Raw genomic sequence first — 22,753 nt, forward strand, 5'->3', positions numbered from 1 at the left:
ATCGATGCTTTGTATTTCAAGTCTTTTTGTTAGTTTTTGTGATTTGTTTCGACGTAATAAGTGAAAACATTTTCCAATAGATTCTTAACAATATTTCTTTTGTTGATATTAAAATAAGGTCTTTTTTTAATTTACCTTGGAGTTTGGTTTATTAGTTTACTTTTTGCCTTGTTCAAGGTAACGTTAGGTTGGTCACGAATGAGGAATCCGTAAATGATTAAATCTTATTTTATGGAATTTTTACACAAAACTTTATTTTCGTTTAATGTTTTGTTAACAAATCACGTGCATTTTTCATTTTTCAATTTTTGCAGGCAAATTGAAAAATGCTTAAGTTAGCAATTTCAATATTGTGATTTTAAGAAGGAGATTGAAATTTGTTTTTTTTTCTAAAACTATCAAATTCAAATGTTTTAATTTATTCAAAATGTTGATCAGATGAAGTTTTTTTTAACGCAAACTTATCATTACTTTTTATATTATCCTCTTGGAATCAAATAATGTAATCTCATGAAAATAACAAATTTCAAATTTCATAACGAAAGTGAATTTTAAGAAGTGACTTTATCAAATTTTTGTTACATTTATCAAACAAATTAACTTTAAAATTTGTAGACTATTTTGCAAAATCTATATTTCAGTTTAAAATGAAAAATGTTTGGCGTAAATATACACGGTCTAAATCAGTCTTCTTCTTTGAATTCTTTTAGGTTATTTTTTTTATTATAGTGGCTTGAATGAAATAATATACTGTAAAGTTTAGACTAGTTGCTGACGGCCGAACGGTGAATTAGTCCAATTGACCATTAATGGAAAACACTCCAATGAGGGTATTTGAAGCTCTGACTTTCATCAGCATTTAGTGAAGGTATTGAATTGCTTCTGATTTATTTCTAATATTTAAATTTTGATGATAAAAGTAAAACAAAATACTTTTCATTATGTGATAAATTATGTTATAATTCAAGCTGTTACTATCTATAATTGTTTTCAAAACAATAGACAAAACACTTACTGTAATAGAAATGTCAGTTTCTGAACAAAAATTGTGAAAATAACTTTATTTGGCTATAGCTTACCGTCCTCAGGTTTTTTGGTGCTATCTGAATCCTCCTTGATTTCAAGCTCGCTTGACCCCGTGCTTCTATCAAGCATTGTTGGAACAGCTTGTATAGCTTTATCAGTCATTGATGTGTGTTTAACTTCCTCTATCGAATATTTGACCGACCCTGGAATGGTAATTATTCTTGCTTATCGGAATATATCAAAGTACAATTTTCGATATACACATGTGAATTGTTGTTCATGTATATGTTTTAGAGTTCCGAGTGACATCCGTTTTCAATAAACTAGTACACATTTTTATTTAGGGAACACATGTGGACCTTCTCCAGGAAAGGAATTGTCTGGCTGCGTTGAAGACCAATTTGTGGCCTAGCTTCGGCTGTTGTATGCCCCTTGGTTGGGTTGTTGCTTTGTGACATATTCCCCATTTATTTTTATTCTCAATTTTGATATAAAAAAATGAATAACATTATGGTAACTCTCGAAACGTCAGAACCCTTAACAGAGCTCCAGTTGTATTCTTTTAAGCCAAACATTGATTTTAAAAAGAATATGGACAGTACGACTTGGACTATGTTAATAGTTGCTCGAGGCTACAATATCAACATTGAAGATAACACTTTCGGAAAAGCGAACAGATGTGACGACAAAGGTCTAATAGAGCAAAGATATACGACCCCTCCACCCCCCAAAGGAGAAAATAAACCCTCTTGGCAAATTATATAGTCGTCTAAATAATCATCTTTCAGGATAAAAAACCTTTAAATGTCCTTTGCACTTTCGCTCAAGGGATAAATTCTATGAGAAGGTCATTTTTCATAAAATGGATGAAAAAAAAAAAACCCCGACTGTGACGAAAATAAGAAAACGTTTCGATTCACCTGCTCTTCAATTGAGAACACATTTGTTTAGGTAAAAAAAGAAAAAAAACAAAAATACCGAACTCCAAGAAAAATGAAACAATCAAACTTAAAAAGGGTACAGAAGAGATATAGATTTATTTAAGAATTGCATACTTCTTTTTGTTAATTCATTAGGGTATGAAACAGAAGACCGAAATACATTTTGTATGTTGCGCGGAAGCACTTCGTTCTTAAAGTTCGCACGGTCAACATTTTGTCGATATGATCATGACAACTCGATTTTTATGATTTATTTCTTTTAATAGCATGTACACTTTTTTTGTGATAGCACGTGTCATCATGAATGTTAGACTTCATTGTGATACAAAGGTGTTTTTTGGATAACGCACAAGCGTTGTGATCCAATAAAAATAATGCATTCTTTTGAAACATACATGTAATGTAATCATATTATCATATGGCATTGTCCATATTATTTGTATCTGTGTTATAGTGGACAACAGACGTTGCAACAATTCCTTACACATATATAAGGTTTTGCTTGTTTTTACAAGTTTTACACACAATTGTTCATTTTCTATATAGTTTCATTGACTGAAATAAATGAGACAGGTTGATAAGAAAGAAAATGCGCATATATTTTTATGGTTACGCAGAGAACCGCATCATTATATGTTTAATTATATATCTGTCCTGATTAAAAATAGTTTTGATTTAGGTTATAACAAGCCCAGTAATTAACACTTGAGTGTTGACATGACTATTAATCATATGGTCATCTATATAAATTATTCTGTTACAAAACTTTGATTTTTTTTTAAAAACTACGGATTTTCTTATCCCAGAAATAAATTACATCAGCCGTATTTGGAACCATTTTGGGGAATTTTGGGTCCTAAATGCTCTTCAACGTTTTACTTGTTGAGCTTTATAACTATTTTGATCTGAGCGTCACTGATGAGTCTTAAAAAATGTATGTAGACGAAACGCGCGGCTGGCATATCCAGAAATCAACGCCACTTTGCTTATTTGAATATTATACTAAAGAAATCGGATAAGAGTCATGGAAATTACATTAAAATGATAGGGAATTTAGAAAAAATGTCTGTTTTAATTTTAATTTAAGTGATAGACATGTTGCCGTGGCAGAAAATGAACATACACAACAATATACACCATTTAAACGAAAAATAATGACTATTGTTGCAAAAATACAGGTTCCTGAGCTATTTTAAAAATCGAAGCGAGAGGCTTTTAATATTGCAGTGTAAAATACAGGCTAAAATGGCTGAAACATCAAATTTGCAGACTTCGTGTTGAAAATTGGCTACTAAGGTCATTATAAAAACAAGTTGCCGGGGTGAAATTTGAAACTTGAATTTCCAAAGAATAAGCAAGTCCAAACCTTGTATATGTAGTCGTTGAACTCTAGGTTCCCACGTAAAGTTAAAATGTCACTATTTCAAGAAGAATTAACTCACGAAAGCACGAAAAATTCACTAAATTCGCGTTCATTGTGTTGATTTTGACCGCCTGACAACTTTACGGAAATATCAAAGTGATTGAGGACTCTGTGACGGGCAACTTATAATATCCGTGTTTTAAAGATTTTAATGATTGTAATGATATCAAGCCAGTCCAGTTCAAACTACTATCACGTGGTACAATTCTCATTTACATATTATGAATATTAATTAGCAAAACCACTACTAATTTCTGGCTATGGCGTATAAAATTATAATTCCTGTCCCTTTAATAACTATTTGGTATAAATATTTATCCTTTCTTCGTCATGCTGGAGTGATTTGGGAAAATAAGCGTTTACGTATTGTTTTTTAATGATGAATGATCAGTTAAGATTGTTCGATTAACGGTTTGATCACCCGCCCATTAGTTTGCGTTCAATTTACTTTTCAAAACGATAGGCATTTGGTTTCACCGACACGGGATCAAATAGAAAAGAAAATGCGGTATGATTGCCAATACGACAAACATTTCACATTGTACCATATAACACAGAAATTGACAACGTTAGGTCATCGTACGACCTTAAACAATCAAGAAAGCCCATACCACATAGTCAGTTTTAATAATCCCTGAAATGAAATATATAAACTGCCTAAGTTGTGAACAAAAGGTGAACGAAATACAAATATGTAACAACGTAACAAACGACAATCATTGAATTACAGCCTTCCGGCTTGAGACAGGTAAACACAGAATGTGGTGGGATTTAACATGTTAGCAGGACACCAACTCTCCTTTAACCGTGGACAGTGAAAATACGATCAGACTATCAAAATCAGTTGAAAAGTGTGCACTCATCTGATAGACACAGATAGAAATACATCTAACAAAAACACAGAGTGAATGTGACCAGGTACTGATACATTCCAACAATAAAGACACTAAGTACAGAGAAGAGAGTACTCACAATTACATACAGCCAGTTCAAAGCCAAAAACAAGGAAAAAATTAAATCGATAAAATCTTTTATTGTATAACTTTATATCCATTGTAATTAAATGCTAACGTTAACACAAAAGTAATTAAGCATTGCATTTAATGTCTCCGTAGAAAACAAAAAGACATCTGGTGGTCCGAGACCACAGTTATTTCGTAGTGCATTTCTTTTAGAACATAAATGAAAATTTAGAAAATCCCACCTTCGCTTTCTCAATAATATTTTTACTGTGTGTTGTACTACTTTTTGGACAAGTTATACCAATATTATAGAAAACTTCATAGCCTCTAACTCAAAATATGGGCAATTTTATGTTATATATGGTAGTCTTGAAATCTTTTGACAGCTTCCAAAGAGCTAATTTTTAACCTTTTTCAGCTGGACCAAATCACTACTTTACTTGAGAATTCATGACCCAACTTTTGTTGCAGTGTAATAATTTCAGCCCCCTCCTTGCTAATTGAGGCATAAAACATGGAGAAATAAATTTGGAAGGGGTATACAAAAATTTGGCAAGTAACACACTGTCCACACTAAGGACTATAATCAAAGAACGATAACTGTGTACTCGGAACTAATATGGTTGACAACATATTGAGACATTAAAGAATCTGTATGGATAAAAATCCACAAACGGTAGTAAAATTGCACGTTGACATTAAAAGTTTCTGCTATTTTCCTGTATATTTTTTTTCTCTTGTTAAATGATTTAGATATGCTAACATACTATACTACTAATATTTAAATCAGGATAAGATAACTGCATTAATCATGTTAATGTAACGAACGCTTATGAAATGTTATGGACCGAACACCTATAAAACAATACATCGTACGTCTAGTATCTGCAAAGCATTATCATAACACGGTGTCGACACAACATGATTCTAAATCTAATTATTATATTAATATATCAAATATATGGTAACCTACCTTGATCGAGATCGCATAAAGTAATCTGAACTGTAACAACTAAAGGTATTTTGGGGTCTATCCCACAAACGCTAACCATTTCTTCCAAAAATTTTTGAATGGACTGATGGAAAGCGTTTTTGTCTTTAAGTATGCTCATGGGTAGTAACGTATCAATAGTTATTGAGCCTTCGTGGATGTCTTCGATTTCATGGGAGGTACCTATTTTCACAATCTCAATCGCATTTTTCATTGCCTTTACGATTTCATCCTTTTTATGTTCCAGATATCCAGGGGTCTCTATCCTCCAATGTAATTTACAGCGCTTTTTGTCTAAAAAATAATTCAAAATATTAAGTTTATGTTTTAAAAGACATCAAATAAACGCTTGAAAAATAATTCAAGTAATTAAAACGTAAAGACTTTGCAATGCATAACAAAGGTTGACCAAATGTTTTTCTTATTTTAGCCTCTTCTGATGTGGTCTTCTTGTGAACTAATTATCTCTCGTGAATCCTAATTTCATAAGATGTTTTAATGCATACGTGTGGGTCATTTTATTTCCTTTACTAGACTTAAAAAAAATATACCGTCATGTGCTTTTTTTTCGAAATTTCAGATATTTCCTAAAAATTCGGATTTGTGGACGCATTTTTCCTTCCGACATAAATGCATATTTTTTTGTTTTGAAAGATAAGCGCAAGCTGTTTGATGATACAATTGATGTATATTGTGGCTAGTATTATAATTCAAATGTGTGTTTAAATGTCCAACTTGCAATCAGATTCAGTGTTCTATAGAAGAACAACTCTTTTCTCAAAAACAAACGAAAACATACAAATGAAAGTTAAACAAAACCTTTTTGAAAGGTCGGTGAGAGTTTCTGTGACTTTTATTTCATAGATAACAAACATTATTTTCTTTCTTAAAATTCTTAAGACGAAACCACTTATATATATCTTTCAATACTGGAAATTCATTCTAGCGTAATAATTTTGGCTGGAATGAAATAAATAATATTTTTTTTAAAATCAAACCACCAAGCATTTTCAACTCTTTAATCATAAATTGATAGCTACAAATCTACTGGTTAATGTGAACAAAGAATGATGCTTGTAGGTATTATTGGATTAATTGAAAATAGAAACATAAGCCAACTATTGTTCATTTTGCAGACACACACGAAACTGGGATTTCTATTGGGACAAAACGGAGTCGGTGATTTCCAATTTTTTCATCATATTTTATTCCTAATATCATTCAATATTCTCAATCAAAATTAAAAAAAATCACTGATAAAAAAGTAATAGGCTGTTTGTTCTTAAATCATATTCGATGACTCCGGTGAAAAATCATCCTAGCATCCGATGTACTCTTAACATATCATATCTTTAACTTTACCTTGTTCTTCACTATTCTTTTCCTCTTGTGTTGTGCTCCTTTCGTTAGCTGTTATGAACAATTGTTATTATTGTATGTAGTGTAATTCAAATTGTTCCTTCTTACGTTTACTCTTAACTTACAATTATAATTTATTGATAATTGTTTAACAATCTTTAGAAAAACACATGATTACGTGTAAATGATATATTGTGTCTTTTTTTGATAATTTATCCCAAATGAAGTATCCAACGTATTTTCCACTAATCCATAGATTACAATAGTGTTTCAGGAAAAGTTAAGGTTAATGATATTTATGAAAACAAGCTCAGTTTGCAGAATCATTGAACAGCAAAGTATAGTAGAGCTCAAAAGATGCATTGTTTGAGGTTGACAAAATATCATTTATTTTTCAATACAAATATCATTCAAAAATTTAAAAAAATGTACTAATATTACGCCATTTCATCAATCACAGTCATATGTTTTTTCAACAAACAAGGTAAATAAGTCCATTGTGATATACGTACATTTACGACTTTTTGGCAAAATACTGTCGTTTTGTGAGTGCTGAAATTTCTTGTTGTCTATAGCAATATCGACTAGAAAATTCAATTTATCAATGCCATGTTCCATTGTTCCTGAAACTAGATACATATAAGGTTTTAAGGAAAAGTACTTTTCATACTTCACATAATTGAATATATATGACAAACAAACGTATGCTTATTACAGCTAAGCTTGACCAAAGACCAATTATTTAGTATAAAATAAATAAAATAATAAATAGGTTTACGATAATAACAATATCGTACATCCGACTCGCTTTCTGTCGGATTTACCTTAATCAAAAATGGTTATCTGGATTTCCCTCTTTCTTTGGTAAGACACGTAGACCTAATTATTAGGAGTTTCTCTTAACGTGTTTTGTTTACTCTCCGTGTGGTGCACCCTGCTCGCTATATGATTCAAGATAAGTTGTTTTAATGATCTTCACAGACTTATTTAAAACAGGAAAGCACATTCTTATTTTTACTGAGATGCTGATTAGAGACCCCTTAAAGGTGGATTCACGGTATACTGCCATCTTGGATTGTACATGTCAATAAAAAATCGGTCTAGTTATTTGCTCAAATCTGCAAAATTGGAGACATAATGGCAATTTATTGTTAAGACTGATTATTTATATATTAGAGAAAACTTGGTGATTTATTTTGATATTCAAAATATTTAAGCAGATACAAAATTTTGTGTTTTTAAATGACTTAAAGTGAATTTTTAATTTTTACTTGTGGCAAGAAAACAATTCAGTGACACCATTTTTTATTTTTATTTTCTAAAAACATATTATAAAACCTTTCTTCTCACAATTTAATTCAAACTTCTACTCTTTATTTTCTTTTAATGCACACAAATGTGTTTTTCATGAACAATCTAACCAAATGACGACAATTTTCAACGACTCATAACTTTGAAAATAGCAATGTGACCCATATTTTTTCTTATATTTTTGAAAAGAGCATATATATATTCATTTTGGAAAAGTATAAGAAAAATCTGTCTAAAAAAATTTACACTTATGATCTACCTTAACTGAAAAACGATCAATGTAAACGTATCATTCCCTTAAATAAAGAATATTTTGTAAGGTTACCAATTAAACACTGATTATATATTTGATACTTCTTTTATTGATATATTTATTGATTTTGTTATTTTGCAATAGATTAAAGCCAAACTAAATGTTATTGTTATGCATATGCACATTTTTGGTTCTACAATCTGTCAATACCTGTAATTTAATAATGCAGAATAGCAAAATGTTATCTTTTTATCTGACTGTTTATTACTTCTAAACTAAATCCACGGGATGTTGCATGTGTACTGATTGTTATGTTAGTCTTAGATTCAGGATATTTTACAAGTTGTTTTAGACTTTTTAGTTTGTTTACAAACAAATTAAACTACAGATACAATGCCTATGGATATAAAAAAGAAAATGTGATATGATTGCAAATGAGACAACTATCCAAAAGAGACTTCATGACACATAAATTAACAGCTATGAAATCTGCTTATACTACATGAACTACAGTCTATAATTGTCTTATTCGTATTTTATTCAGTCTCTTTACTGTTTTGCTGAAAGTGCCACTGATGTGTATAATGCAGACGGAAACGAATATAAAAACAAATATAAAAAATAAAGAAAAAAAAAAGCTTGATATTATTGATGAGATTTTACCTTTTTCAAATAACTCGATTACAGTTTTGTTCTGATTTCTGATTAATTCAACCTCTTCGGTATGACATTTATCTACCTGTGCTGACAACTGATAAACCGCGTCTTGATGCAAGTCAACAGAAGTCTTCACTGATTCTGCTACGTGATTCAACATATTGTGGTTGTCTTTCTTATAGTTTTGTGAAAGTTGTTCGACATGATTGGTCAGACATCTTATTTTTTCTTGAGAAATCATTTGATTCTGTATGACCTCATTGATATCCTAAAATAGAAATTCATGTCTAAATATCTTTTTCTAAAAATTGAATTACACCAGTATTTTGTTCTTGCTATGTATGTATGAATACTCAGCGTCAGGGAGGGTTGAGCGCTCACACACATGTTTTAACCCGTTCCATCCTTTATGTGCATGCTTCATGTACCTTTGATAACTATTATGTAGTTGTGTTTGGTTGTTGTTTGTCATAAAAAAGTACTATATTCTTTGATTATAAAAAAGGCCGTTGGTCAATTTCAATTATTTGTTAAAAAATTTTCATATCAGGGGATTTTATAGACTCTTTATTTGTACTTTTATGAATAATTTTCTCAATGACATCAAACCACATCTTTATATGTTACGTTGAGTAAGATTCCTAACTTGATAGAGGGTTGCTGCTCACAAGAACGCTATTACACTAGGTGGTAAAGATAAAATCATTCCTTCAATAATTTTACGGACCTCATAACGAGTTGGCTGACTGTTAAGAAAATCTTTTTCACAGATGACAAAGCATATGTACAAATTGCTATGACTACAAATTTGCCTCCTTTACCCAGAATAAGAATTATCATCAGGTTATTACAATAATGAGCACCAAACGGATACCACATATGGTGCATGATCTGCTCACCCAATTGAAGCAGATGCGTTTGGACAGATTCGTGTTGTTCAGTCTTCAGTGATCTATTTTACAATGACGTTGTCATTCTAATTTTGACACATGAGTTTGAATGTCGCTATGTAAACCTTTGTACCTTATTCACGGAGAAAAACACATAAGGACATTTGGGATGAATTTGATATTGTTCTTACTTATTTTCGTTTAAGATTGCACGTTATTTATGTTATATCCTAAATTCACGTTTATTGATACAGAGAGGTGATGGGTATACGCCAAAGAGATAACATCTCAACAAATAACTAAAATACCTGTACATATATTTTATAGTTCAAACCAAACATTGATAGCACATTAAACATATTATAAATGAATGCGGTGTTAACTAAAGGCAACATTAGTATACCGCTGTTCGAAATTGATAAATCGATTGAGAAAAAAACAGATCTGGGTTAAAACTACAACTGAGGGAAACACATCAAATATGAGATGATAAACTACGACACAATAGAAACACAACATTAGAATGTAACACACACAGAATAGTGGTTTGAAGCTGGTTTTGTTGCACTACACTCTTTTTATTTTTTGTTTGAGAAGGATTTACAGTAACGTCTGCAGTTCCTGTATATCGATTAATTGTGTTGACTAGTCTTTTGGAAGTTATAAGATATTTTATCGTATTTTTATTTACCTTTGTTAAATAGAAGGACAGAAGAACCGTTTCTTTTGTTGCAAGAGAAAGTGATTGTTGTTTTCATGTTTTCAACTGATAATTCTGTTTCATGAGAATCTTTCTTATCAATTCTAATTTTTAAGACCATGTCATGTGCTGCCTTCTGTTTTGTAGTTCCGTCCGATTATTTACAAATAAATGTTGTGTACCCTTGGGTAACCGTATAACTCAGAGAACTAGGCCAAATAACACATTACTGGTAGTTGCAGGTTGAAATGTTGGTCCTACAGGGTTTTAACGCCATTTTGGCATCACTCCAAAATTTTCAGTGCCTACAGTCAAACCTGAAAATTGGAATCGTATTTGTATATTTTTTGGTCTGAGAATTTTTTTTTGAAAAGTTTGTTTTAGTGATAGCGAGGTCACGTGAGCCGCGTGATTCAGACGCCTTCTTGGATTCTGGAATACGAATGTAAACAAACACAAGAGCAGTTGCTTTTACATTGTTCCGTTGTTTATTCTAGTAATGACTTGAGTTTTTATGAATAAAGAACTATTGTTGATTAGTGTATATATATTGTTTTGTGAATTATACTGAAGTAAAGTAAAATAAAATTGTATAACTTAGTAAAAAGTACAAAGTCACTATGCAGGGGTATATGATCAATACTAACACCTGTCCTAGGGTTTTACTTACCTGCATACCTGGCATAGGGGATGCCATAGCAGGAAGGATCATGGATATTAGGGAAAAAGGTATCCACATTGACCGAGATGTTTTATTCCAAATTCCACACTTGAGAGTGACAGAAGGTATTCTTGGCTATATTGATTTTTCACGCAGACCACGATCTGAGCTTAGGGAAGCCGGCTGTGACAGAGCATGTTTTGTGAGTATGTTGACCCCAAAGCCTGATCATGTGATTATTGATATGAACCCGGATGAGTGTCCTGGTTCAAGTTTGAAGGATACAGGTATTTCATGCATCCCAGAGTATGAGTCATTACCTGATCACCCTGTCTCGAGAGATAGACGAACAGAAGATCAGAAACAGATTGCGCATCTGCAAGATTTCAACTCTAACATAACATGCATTAGACAATGGTTAGAAGAATGCGATACAAAAGATAAGGTAGAATCATCTTGCTCAGAGGAATGTCTTGAATGGGATAAACGTCGCCCGGAACAGCTACAAAGGCGTTCTGTACATTTAAATATGCTAGAGCAGTCACGTTGAGAATCACCACAGGAGAGCCTCTCTTCCGAGAGTTTGAACTAAGACCTGAGTGTTTGTAGCAGTGAGTATCAAACTTCACCACCAAGGACCAATATGGTTGTTCACCCTCAACCAGACAGTCAACAGGACTGAGTTATCCAGAAACAACCAAATGGCAGAATGTTCACACCGCTTAGCCATAACTGGCATAATTCACACCCTGCAGTCGATCAACAGGAGGATTGCAACCGTCTACAAGAGTTGAATCAGACTCCGCCAAGATATAATCGCCCTGGAACAACTACTGATTATAACCAATAACAAAGGTCCTTACATACATCTACATCTGACTATGTTCACTTTTCACCAAGTGTACAACATGAGTACCACTATATCAACCAATATCAACATGGCTTCAACAGTCCACACCGACTGAAAGTCAATCAGAGTCAATAAATAACTGTACAAAATCCAACTGATGGTCCGAGAACACAATTATTTCGTAGTGCATTTCTTTTAGAACATAAATGAAAATAAAAAAAAATCCCACCTGCGCTTTCTTAAAGGAATTTTTACAGTGTGTTGTACTACTTTTGGGACAAATTATATCAAAATTATAGAAAACTTCATCGGCTCTAACTCAAAATATGGACAATTCTATGTTTAGGGCGTCTTGAAATCTTTTGACAGCTTCCGAAGTGCTAATTTGTAACCTTTTTTAGCTGGACAAAATCACTACTTTCCTTTAAAATTCTGGACCCAAATTTTTTACAGTGTAATATCGCACCCTACTTGCAATTTGAGGCATTAAACATGGAGAAATAGATTTGGAAGGGGTATAAAAATTAATGGCAAGTAACCCACTGTCAACACTAGGGACTATATTCGTGAACAACGAAAATCAAGGGACGACAATTGTGGTCTCGGACCTAATAGGATAGAAAGAGTTGAATAATTTTAATACAACTTGGTATGACCAAAGCTTAATAAATTATAACACTGCTTACAAAGTTTCATAATAATAGGATATATATTATAGACAGTATGTTAAATTCTATACTCTACTTTGCGTGTTAAATTTTGACGTTAAAATTGAAAAATTTCAACTATCAACATTTGGGGTTTTAAAAATTAAAATATTGAAAAAAAATCTTTTTAAATGCCTTAATATATCAATTATCATGTACTAAAGGCAATAGAGTACGCATTTGATTTATCAGACTTAGCATAATTATTCAAAAGTAAAATTTATATGAGCCTGTGCCTAAAAATTGAAATTTTTCAATGAAGGGGGGCCTTACATGAAGATGTGATATTTTCCAGCAATTTTAAATTTGTAAAGCTTTTTGGTTATAAATAATCCTTACATATGTATTAAATGTACTTTAAATGGAAAGAAAAGTTACAAATAACATATCATATTAGTTTAAAAGGGTCTTAGGCCAAGTAAGACTGGAAATAATTTAGGGTCTATTTAGGCCGTGCCACATATTTACATTACAAAATGCATATTGAGGCTATAAGAAATAAAAATGTGTGTCTTTTTTTTAATCATTTCTATACTCTTGTGACATGATACAACAAATCTGAGCACAAAAAGACTCTTGCATTTAACTTTTCTTACAGACAGTATGGTCTGATACAAAGATTTTTGCCTTTTTATGGAAAAACTTGCATGCAATTTATTCTCAACAGGCTTATATTTAAACCACTTGCTATCTTACAGAAGAACAGAAAGATATTATGTGAAATGGAACAGGTACAATAGACATTGTAAAGTGCTTTTGATACAAATTTAGTTAGGTCTTTATTATGGACTCCAAATTTTATGTACCAAGCTCCCCACTTTTGACTTCATCCAAACAGGGCGTTAGACAAGGGTCATTTATACAACACATTTTGCACATATTGTCAGAGACAATCTTCTTTTCTGTAGATTCAGAGTTCATAAATAAGTAAAAAAACTAGATAAAAGCATAGAAACACAAAAATTGACACATGAAAACCTGTCAGATAGAAAACCAGGATGCCATTTATGCATCAATATTGAAAAATCTATAAAATGCCTATTTTGACCATAAAATGCCAAAATTGGTCATTTTTGCAGAAATTCTATAAAATAAAAGTATAAATCCTTTAGTTTCATGCTATTTTACAAATTGACACCATCAAATCATTTAGGGAAGTTGCCAAAGTACAGATTCTATATTTACAGATTTCACATCTTAGGTCCGAGAACACAATTATTTCGTAGTGCATTTCTTTTAGAACATAAATGAAAATAAAAAAAATCCCACCTGCGCTTTCTTAAAGAAATTTTTACAGTGTGTTGTACTACTTTTGGGACAAATTATATCAAAATTATAGAAAACTTCATGGGCTCTAACTCAAAATATGGACAATTCTATGTTTAGGGCGTCTTGAAATCTTTTGACAGCTTCTGAAGTGCTAATTTTTAACCTTTTTCAGCTGGACAAAATCACTACTTTCCTTTAAAATTCTGGACCCAAATTTTTTTACTGTGTAATTTCATCCCCTACTTGCAATTTGAGGCATTAAACATGGAGAAATAGATTTGGAAGGGGTATAAAAATTAATGGCAAGTAACCCACTGTCAACACTAGGGACTATATTCGTGAACAACGAAAATCAAGGGAGGACAATTGTGGTCTCGGACCTGATGTCTATATCCACCATTAGTCATCCTCTCTTCGACAGCAACATAGTTGTCCCACCAACCAACGTCCAGGCGTAAACAAGGTTAAACAAAGAGTGCAAATGCAACAGAAAGTACAAGACCTACAACAACGGCTAGACAAATTCAACAAGGATTCATTAACTATGCACAACATGTGCAACAACAACATCTAGCTGCAGAGCCGGTGTCTTTACCTCAACAGCGGCTACAAGAACAGGTTAGTGTAGTTGGTTATCATAAACCAAATTATCAAGAACCAAGGTTTCAACCACCAAGTTCTGTAGCAAGAATTCAACAACCTAAGATGATTGGTCATCCAACATCAAAATTATGTTCCAGTCTCCTGAAGGTGGACCACCGCCACATGCACCAACAAATGTAACACCTTACAACCAACAATACATTCATGGTGTAACGTACCCCAGTTTGGGTCAGCCTAACCTTTCAGGCTATCAGTCACAACCATTACACTTGCCTCAGTTATCTATACCTGACACACAGCAGCCACCTATAACACCAGGATCACCTCAGCTACATTATACCCAACCTTCAGCTAGACCGAAGGAATATAATTGTGATTATTATGGAAGACATTGAAAAAGTGATCATGAATATGCATATTCAGGTAAGTCTGACAGGTCAGATGTTCGGCATACCGCCAGAACAGAAAGTACAGCATACCTCGTGAGAATCAACAGCGTGTTTCTCACCTATAACATGTATAAGGAGTGTAAGGAGTTCTCAGATACACCATAGTCGTTATAGTCCTAGAAGGTCTAGAGAGTCTAACGACTCCCAATCAGAATCTGACACAGATGGGCAAAGTTCCCAAAGCAGTCGGGAGAGTAGAAGAAGGGAGATATTAGAGAAAAGACAATTTCTGTCCTCGATCCGAAAAACGCTCGGCAGAATGGGAAGGGCAACTGGAAAGCCTTTCAATGTTTCAAAGCAGGTTTTCTGATTATGCTAAATTGGTGAGTGGACAGATGAACAAACGAGAGAACAGATTTGCTGGTGTTTATATAATGCAGCCAGTGAGAACTACACCTTTCTCCTAGAAAATAATAAATCAGCGAGTTTTACTGATATCATATCCAATATGAACAAGAGATTCGGTTATCAAAATCTGCCAGAAATCTCACAAATTGAATTCCAGACACGTGCCCGAGGCGAAAAGGAGACCTTGGAGGAGTGGTCGGAAAGAGTGTTATCTGTCGCCACCAGAGCTTTCATCAGGTACAGTAAACAACTAATGACTGAACAGGCAATCATGAGGTTTTGTCAGGGTCGCAATGATACAGTTCATGTATCTCTAAACCAAAGTCCATGGATTCAGCCTTGGATATGATTAGAATGTGTCAGATACTAGAAAAGCAGTCAGTGCCATTGAAAAATCTAGCAAAAAGATAGAGGAGTCTCTTTCAGAGAAGTAAGTTATTTTAGCAGTAGTTGTTGGTGTAGGTAGCACCAAGTCCAGTATGGATAATCGTCTCTCTCGAATAGAGGAACACATAGAGAAAATGATGTCAACAGTAACCAGTTTGGTCCAGGAACAATCAGCCAAACAAGGAACCAGTCCTTGTTAAAGGTCACTTAACCAAGACAGATCTAATAATTAATCGCCTAGAACTAATTATGGCCGAGGTCATGGGCGAGGGAATAACTCTGGTGACAGGAGATATACCAGTTGTGATGATTATAATAATGAATGGTTTAATTGTCACCAGCAAGATCATTATATCAAAGACTGTCCAGACCGATATGTACAATAAACAGGAAGTAGACAGTCAGTATCGAAACCATAGCAAAACGGTTAACTGGGCAGGAAACAGTGACTTCCAAAGATTTAATGAATTTCTTTCTTGAGAAGTCTTTTTTGCCCCGTTCTACACATGTTACAAGGATACAGATGTAAATTTATCGTACAGTGTGTAAAGAGATGGGGTGGACATACTTGTTCAGATATAGTTTGAGACCGGTAACTAGCCCATGCTTGTTTACTCAACTGGAGAGTTCTAACTTCAGTTCTTCACTTTTTAACGCATGAACAACATTATATTGTAGCCGAAGGATTTAACTATAATCCTAGAAATCCTCCAGAAACTTATATTAGGAACTTGCATAGATGAATGCCAGTTTCTGGCCAGTGTTTGTAAATATAACTCAAGTTAAGTCAGCAATCCTTCTAAAAGACGGAGAGGAAGACATTTTTGTGTCTGAACAAAAGAAGGTACCATAGTAATGGACGAAAAAAAAAGAAATTGACTTTGAGAGTACAAAATTTGAACTTCAGCAATCCTTCATAAAGAAGGGGAGAAAGACATTTTTGTGTCTGAACAGGAAGAAAGTATCATAGTAATGGACGAAAAAGGAGAAATTTACTATGAGAGTGAAAATTTGAACTTGAGCTCTACAAGCTATAGTCTTTAAGAAAAAAGGAGCAAAAAGAGAAAATAGCAGTCCAGTATTAAGAACAATAAAACCGATGCACACCATACTTCGGAGAATAAAATCGCAATTCTCCTAGGACACCAAGTTTCACAACTAGCTGAATCCCAGATATAGCCTTCTTCTTCGCAGCTCAAGTTGAGACAGAGCCCTCATGTTACACAATTGTGATTATACAGTATGGATGTTTGCAGTGTATGGCAAGGGTAAGTTATATGACGGAACTGCACAAGGTAGTATCAGAACGTTTCCCTGAAAGGGGGAATGTTTCACTGATTAGTGAAGTATCAGTCTTAAATGACAGTGTATGCTTTGACATGTTAGGTCACCGTCCTAACATTGCGGTGAGGCGCCTTCGACAGTAAAACAGTTTTCCCAGATTGGGATTAAGCGCCTTTGAAATTGTGTGAGTGTGAACCATTGTTGTATTCTATGTGATGCTTAATAGTTTTTGCTTCACACTCGCACATGTAAAGTGTACAAATATGTTTAATAGTTGCAACGGATATTAAAGCGGTGTCATGACCCTGATATTATGTAAATTTTGGTTATAATAGCTATAACAGTAGTAAAATAGTATATATATCCTTATATAGATAAAATTGAGAATGGAAATGGGGAATGTGCCAAAGAGACAACAACCCGACCATAGAAAAAAAAACAACAGCAGAAGGTCACCAACAGGTCTTCAATGTAGCGAGAAATACCGCACACGGAGGCGTCCTTCAACTGGCCCCTAAACAAATATATACTAGTTCAGTGATAATGAACGCCATACTAATTTCCAAATTGTACACAAGAAACTAAAACTAAAAGGCACTATATAGGTGGGATTTTTGACAAGAGACAAATTATTTATGGTGATGTACATTTAACTTTTTTTGGATTCGAGCGTAACTGATGTGTCTTTTGTAGACGAATCGCGCGTCTGGCGTATATACTAAATTTTGTCCTGGTATTTATGATGAGTTTATTTACAACCACTGGGTCGATGCCACTGCTGGTGGAGATTAATTTCCCCGAGGGTATCACAAGCCCAGTAGTCAGCACTTTTTGTGCTGACATGAATTGTCATTGATATGGTTAAATTTATAAATTAACTGTTTACACAATTTTGAATTTTTTGAAATACTCAGGCTTTTCTACCTCAGGCATAGATTACCTTAGCTGTATTGGCAAAACTTTTAGGAATTTTGGTCCTCAATGCTATTCAACTTCGTACTTTATTTGGCCTTTTTTACCTTTTTGGATTCGAGCGTCACTGATGAGTCTTTTGTGGACGAAACGCGCGTCTGGCGTATATACTAAATTTTGTTCTGGTATTTATGATGAGTTTATTTACAACCACTGGGTCGATGCCACTGCTGGGGGAGATTTATTTCCCTGAGGGTATCACAAGCCCAGTAGTAAGCACTTTTTTTGTGCTGACATGAATTGCCATTGATATGGTTATATTTATAAATTTACTGTTTACAAAATTTAGATTTTTTTAAATACTAAGGCTTTTCTACCTAAGGCATATATTACCTTAGCTGTATTGGCAAAAACTTTTAGGAATTTTGGTCCTCAATGCTCTTCAACTTCGTACTTTATTAGGCCTACTTAACTGTTCGAGCGTCACTGATGAGTCTTTTGTAGACGAAACGCGCGTCTGGCGTATATACTACATTTTGTCTTGGTATTTATAATGAGTTTACTTATAGTTTTTAGTCGGTTGTTAATTATGTATAAGGATATACATATTGGTTAGTTTTATTTGGAAATTCAGAGCGGTATTAATGAAGTTGTCATTTGGACATTGAGATTGTTTTGTATTTTATATTTTGAAGTGTGTTCCGTCAGTTTAAATCTGAACAGTTCATACATGTACAATGCATGTGAACATTACACAGATTCAGAGATTTTAGACGTATTGAGCACACAGTTTATTGTATTGTAGTGAGACCCATATCCAGGACTTTATGAGTTGATATAGCATATGGCTATGGTCGACGTGAAGTTCGGTTGTTATTTGTCCTGTAGAACCTGTTGAGGTTGGCACCCTGTGACAACTCTGATGTGTAAATTGTTGGGAGTTTGCAACTCCATAGATAAAATAACTGTTCAGAGCTGGATTTTCATATGTTTATGTTTAAATGGGTAATTATTCTTTTTTTCTATGTAAAAGATTAAGTTTGTTAAATTTTCCCCTTATCCAGGATTTAGGAGGGTGGATAATTAAGATACCCTTTGTCATGGCTTAATTAGTATAAGACGCTGCCAGTTTTCCCCTGGGGAGTTTGAGAAATATTATACAGTCGTTTTTGTCGGAACTGTAGTTCCTCCTTTTTAAGATGGAGGGGGTGTAGTGTAATTGTGCCAGTGATGCATTGATTAAGTTTGTTAAAATCTATTTTATCATTACATACACGGGCATAAAGGAACAAGTTGGCATATATAAACACCCTTTCATGGAGTAAAAAAAACATCGCCGTATAGAAAAGGAAATTAAACAATAGGGGATGAAATCTTCTCTTTTGTCGTAAATGTTTGTATGGAGTTTCCCTTTCGAAATTAAAATGTCTAAATCTAGAATAGAACAGTGTTATTACAGAGGCGCAGTTAGTGATCATAGGAATACCTACTACCTGTCGATACACATTATCGCCGAAATGTACATATCCGGTTTCGTTATAGAAAAAAGAGATTAATGAGCTACAGCAAATAAATAAATTTGCAATGAGATTTTTTAAGATACCATTTTATTAAATATGATCATATTTTCGATAATTATTGTTTGGAAGTGTTGTGTATATAGTATAAAAATCATAACTGTCAATAGAATTAAAAGGACCGTCAATAGCACGTACTTGTACTATATTAAAAACCTCAAAAGAATTTTTAACACTCCGAAATTTATTTAAACCATTATTTTCAAAAGCTTTATTACGAAAGTTAATAACACGTTCTTTGTTAGTTGTACGGGATGTATTTTTATATATTAAAACAAATGGATGAATTCTTTTATATTCCATTAATTTAATCTGGAATACCTGATTCTGTAGGAGGTATGTAGGACCATAACAAAAACAACAAGACTATGAAAAATACTGATTAGAATATAAAAACATGTTAATCTAAACACCGTTCAAAACACAAAATCGCACCACAAAATTGAATCCCAATGTAATATTATATCGGTTGTTTTCTTTGGCAAGTTCTTCATGCACACTTCCAAATATATTCGAGTTCATTGAATTCTCACTTTGTAATTTAGCGGACTTCCCCAAACTGTCGTTGTTGTGATTCAAAAGTAAAAAGATTTTTTCTTGTCCATTATGCATGGATTAAAGATATAAACTCTTGGCATTCCTTTTAGTCGTTTTTTATATCCTTGTTTACACTGATAGTTTGATTTTTCTTGAAATAGAACTCTCAGACAAACAAATGTTTTAATTTTTTTGCTGTCGAAATAAATTATCACAAGCGAATTTTTTTTTCCTAATTTTCATAATACTATAAATTAATATTATATAAATAAAGGAACTAAAATAGCTGAAAGAAGGTCAATGTGCTTGTTTTCGAAATATAAGCAATTGAACATTCGGCGGGAAACCATTCTCTCTAGATTTTTCATACAGTTAACATTGGCACCTTTTTTCTTTCAAAAACAATTAACAAATAACAAGGATTATATAAGATTTTCAAAAGGCTTTTCAAACTACTTGTAGTAAAATAATATGTTTTCTTTTTATAATGGCGCCATATAGATAAAACCAGAGGATTCCGGACAACTGACAAAAACAAGAGTAGTGAACATCTTTAAGCCAGAGATTAGTGAGAAATTATGTGGATTTTGATAAGTTCTTATTTTTGATAAAAAAAAGTATCGATAACAACTTACATTTTTTATTTCTGATCTCATTGATTCCAAAACTGGAGTTATAGCCTCTCTGTTGTAGTCTGTATATTTGAAGGTGTCAACGTGTTGTTCTATGCTTTCTTTATAATATGGATGAGAAGGAATCTCTCCCGCTAACATAGTAACAGAACGTTCTAGGTTTCCCCACAATGTATGAATCTCAATTTCCGAAAGATCATTTATATCATTCAGATGACATAACCTATTTCTGCTCTTTCTAATTGTATCTAACAATGATACACTGTTTTCTGATAAACATGATAAAGGAGCACATATATATAAAATTGCGAACAGCAAAGATATATCATAGTTCTTTGGATTCGTATCTTTCCTTACTGATACACAGCAGAGACATTGTTGAAAAACTCGTCCTCCGGATCCTTTCAAAAAATGACCAGGTTGTGATAGCCCAACATCATACAATTTCTTGAACTGGTCATTTCCAAGGCGAAATTTAAGTGTTTGCAATGAAGGATGATTGGCACATTGACAGCACTTGTAATCTCCCACAAGATGAAATATTTCATGTTTGTGATGTTCAAGAAAAGTAGAAATGTCGTCATTATAATCAGGGCATCCAAGAACAATACTAACAAAAAATGTTCTAACAACTGGTAAGGATATCTTATGGCAGAACATAATCAGTCTAAGGAACTGTTTTTCAATATCAACGTTCGCCGCCATTTCCCTGAAATAAATCATATAGAATTGATTGTTTAACTGTTGCAGATACAATTTCATCTAATGCGCCAATGTTTTACTTATTTTAAGATAAAACGTAACGGATATTTTTCTATGTTTATACTCAAAATGAATCTTCTTTTTTTAAAGATCGAATTTAAAATGTTCTTTAAATTACCAATTCATACACTTTCATATCTTTTGATTTACAATTATTGACTTTTGATGAAGTTAATACAGTGATTTTTCATAAACTTGTAGAAAATAATGTCATTGCCCATTTATTGCATGTTATGATACTTGATCCTCTTATGAGACTATATATCTTGATATTCGGATTAGATAAGGGTGTGAAAATCTGAAAGTTATAAATTTCTATTCCAAAATGACTACGAGTTTAGTCTTTTTATGTGAATATGATATCAAGGAGAAAAGTCATTCGATCTTGATGTTCAAACGATATGACATTACTTGCATGAATACTGACCTTTATTTTTTTCAAAAGCTGGGTGCCTTTTACAAACGTTTTACAGTCCTATTAATCAATTTGATGGCCAGGTGTGTTATTATTAGCAAAACTGTTAAATTAAAGATTTGGTTCATGCCTTATTGTCATAAATTGTCATTGACATTGTTATATTTATAAGCTGTTAACAAAGGGTATACCCAGCCTAATAGTCAACATTTCAGTGTTGACATGAATTATCATCCATAATAATATTGTCAAAATGATTATGAAATATCTGTTAACCAAATTGTGAACATTTCAAAATATTAAGTTATGTGTCCTCCCCAATAAATAGATTACCTTTGACTCATTTCAGCATTTGGAGTTCTTAATGCTCTCCAACTTCGTACTTTATTTGGTCTTTTAATCGTTTTAGCGTCATTGATGAGTCTTTCGTAGACGAAAAACTTGTCTGGCGTGTAAAATTGTAATCATGGTATCTGCGATGTGTTTATCTATGATGAGTTAGTTTTAGTGTTAACAAATTACTCAGCTGAAACGAGTTAAGAGAGATCTTTAATTGTATACATATTGTTTTCATATGGCATGATGAGCAGTAAGTTTAAACATACGGAATTTGAAATATAATCAGTTCACAAAACAGGTGTGTACGTATTATATCTTTGTGGTCAGCAATCTGAATACTTTAACTTATGAGAAAAAAAATAGTTAAGTGCACAAAACTAATTAAAGACTGGCAAATATTGCAGGTTGAGCTAATTGTTTTTAAATTTTACATTTACATTTACATTGATTTACATATATGGTACATGCGCTGACTCATTGCCTGGCACAAACAGATGATATCGATTCT

At 33.0% G+C, this 22,753-nt stretch overlaps 2 protein-coding genes across 2 annotated transcripts in view; both read right to left on the bottom strand.

Moving 5' to 3' along the window:
- Nucleotides 1-21,439, bottom strand: part of LOC139492107 (putative leucine-rich repeat-containing protein DDB_G0290503) — a 31,757-nt gene extending 10,318 nt beyond the window's left edge. The window contains exons 1-6 of the mRNA XM_071280249.1: nt 20,733-21,439; nt 8,930-9,191; nt 7,215-7,331; nt 6,706-6,753; nt 5,326-5,637; nt 1,080-1,229 (exon numbers count right to left, since the gene is read on the bottom strand). Coding sequence (XP_071136350.1) covers nt 1,080-1,229; nt 5,326-5,637; nt 6,706-6,753; nt 7,215-7,331; nt 8,930-9,191; nt 20,733-21,434 — 1,591 coding nt within the window. The 5' untranslated portion in view covers nt 21,435-21,439. The remainder of the gene's footprint in view (nt 1-1,079; nt 1,230-5,325; nt 5,638-6,705; nt 6,754-7,214; nt 7,332-8,929; nt 9,192-20,732) is intronic.
- Nucleotides 1-22,753, bottom strand: part of LOC139491307 (uncharacterized) — a 102,058-nt gene that overhangs the window by 20,785 nt on the left and 58,520 nt on the right. The gene's annotated exons all lie outside the window — the stretch shown is intronic.

Source organism: Mytilus edulis, chromosome 10 (genome assembly GCF_963676685.1).
Source record: "Mytilus edulis chromosome 10, xbMytEdul2.2, whole genome shotgun sequence".
NCBI classification, from domain to species: Eukaryota; Metazoa; Mollusca; class Bivalvia; order Mytilida; family Mytilidae; genus Mytilus; species Mytilus edulis.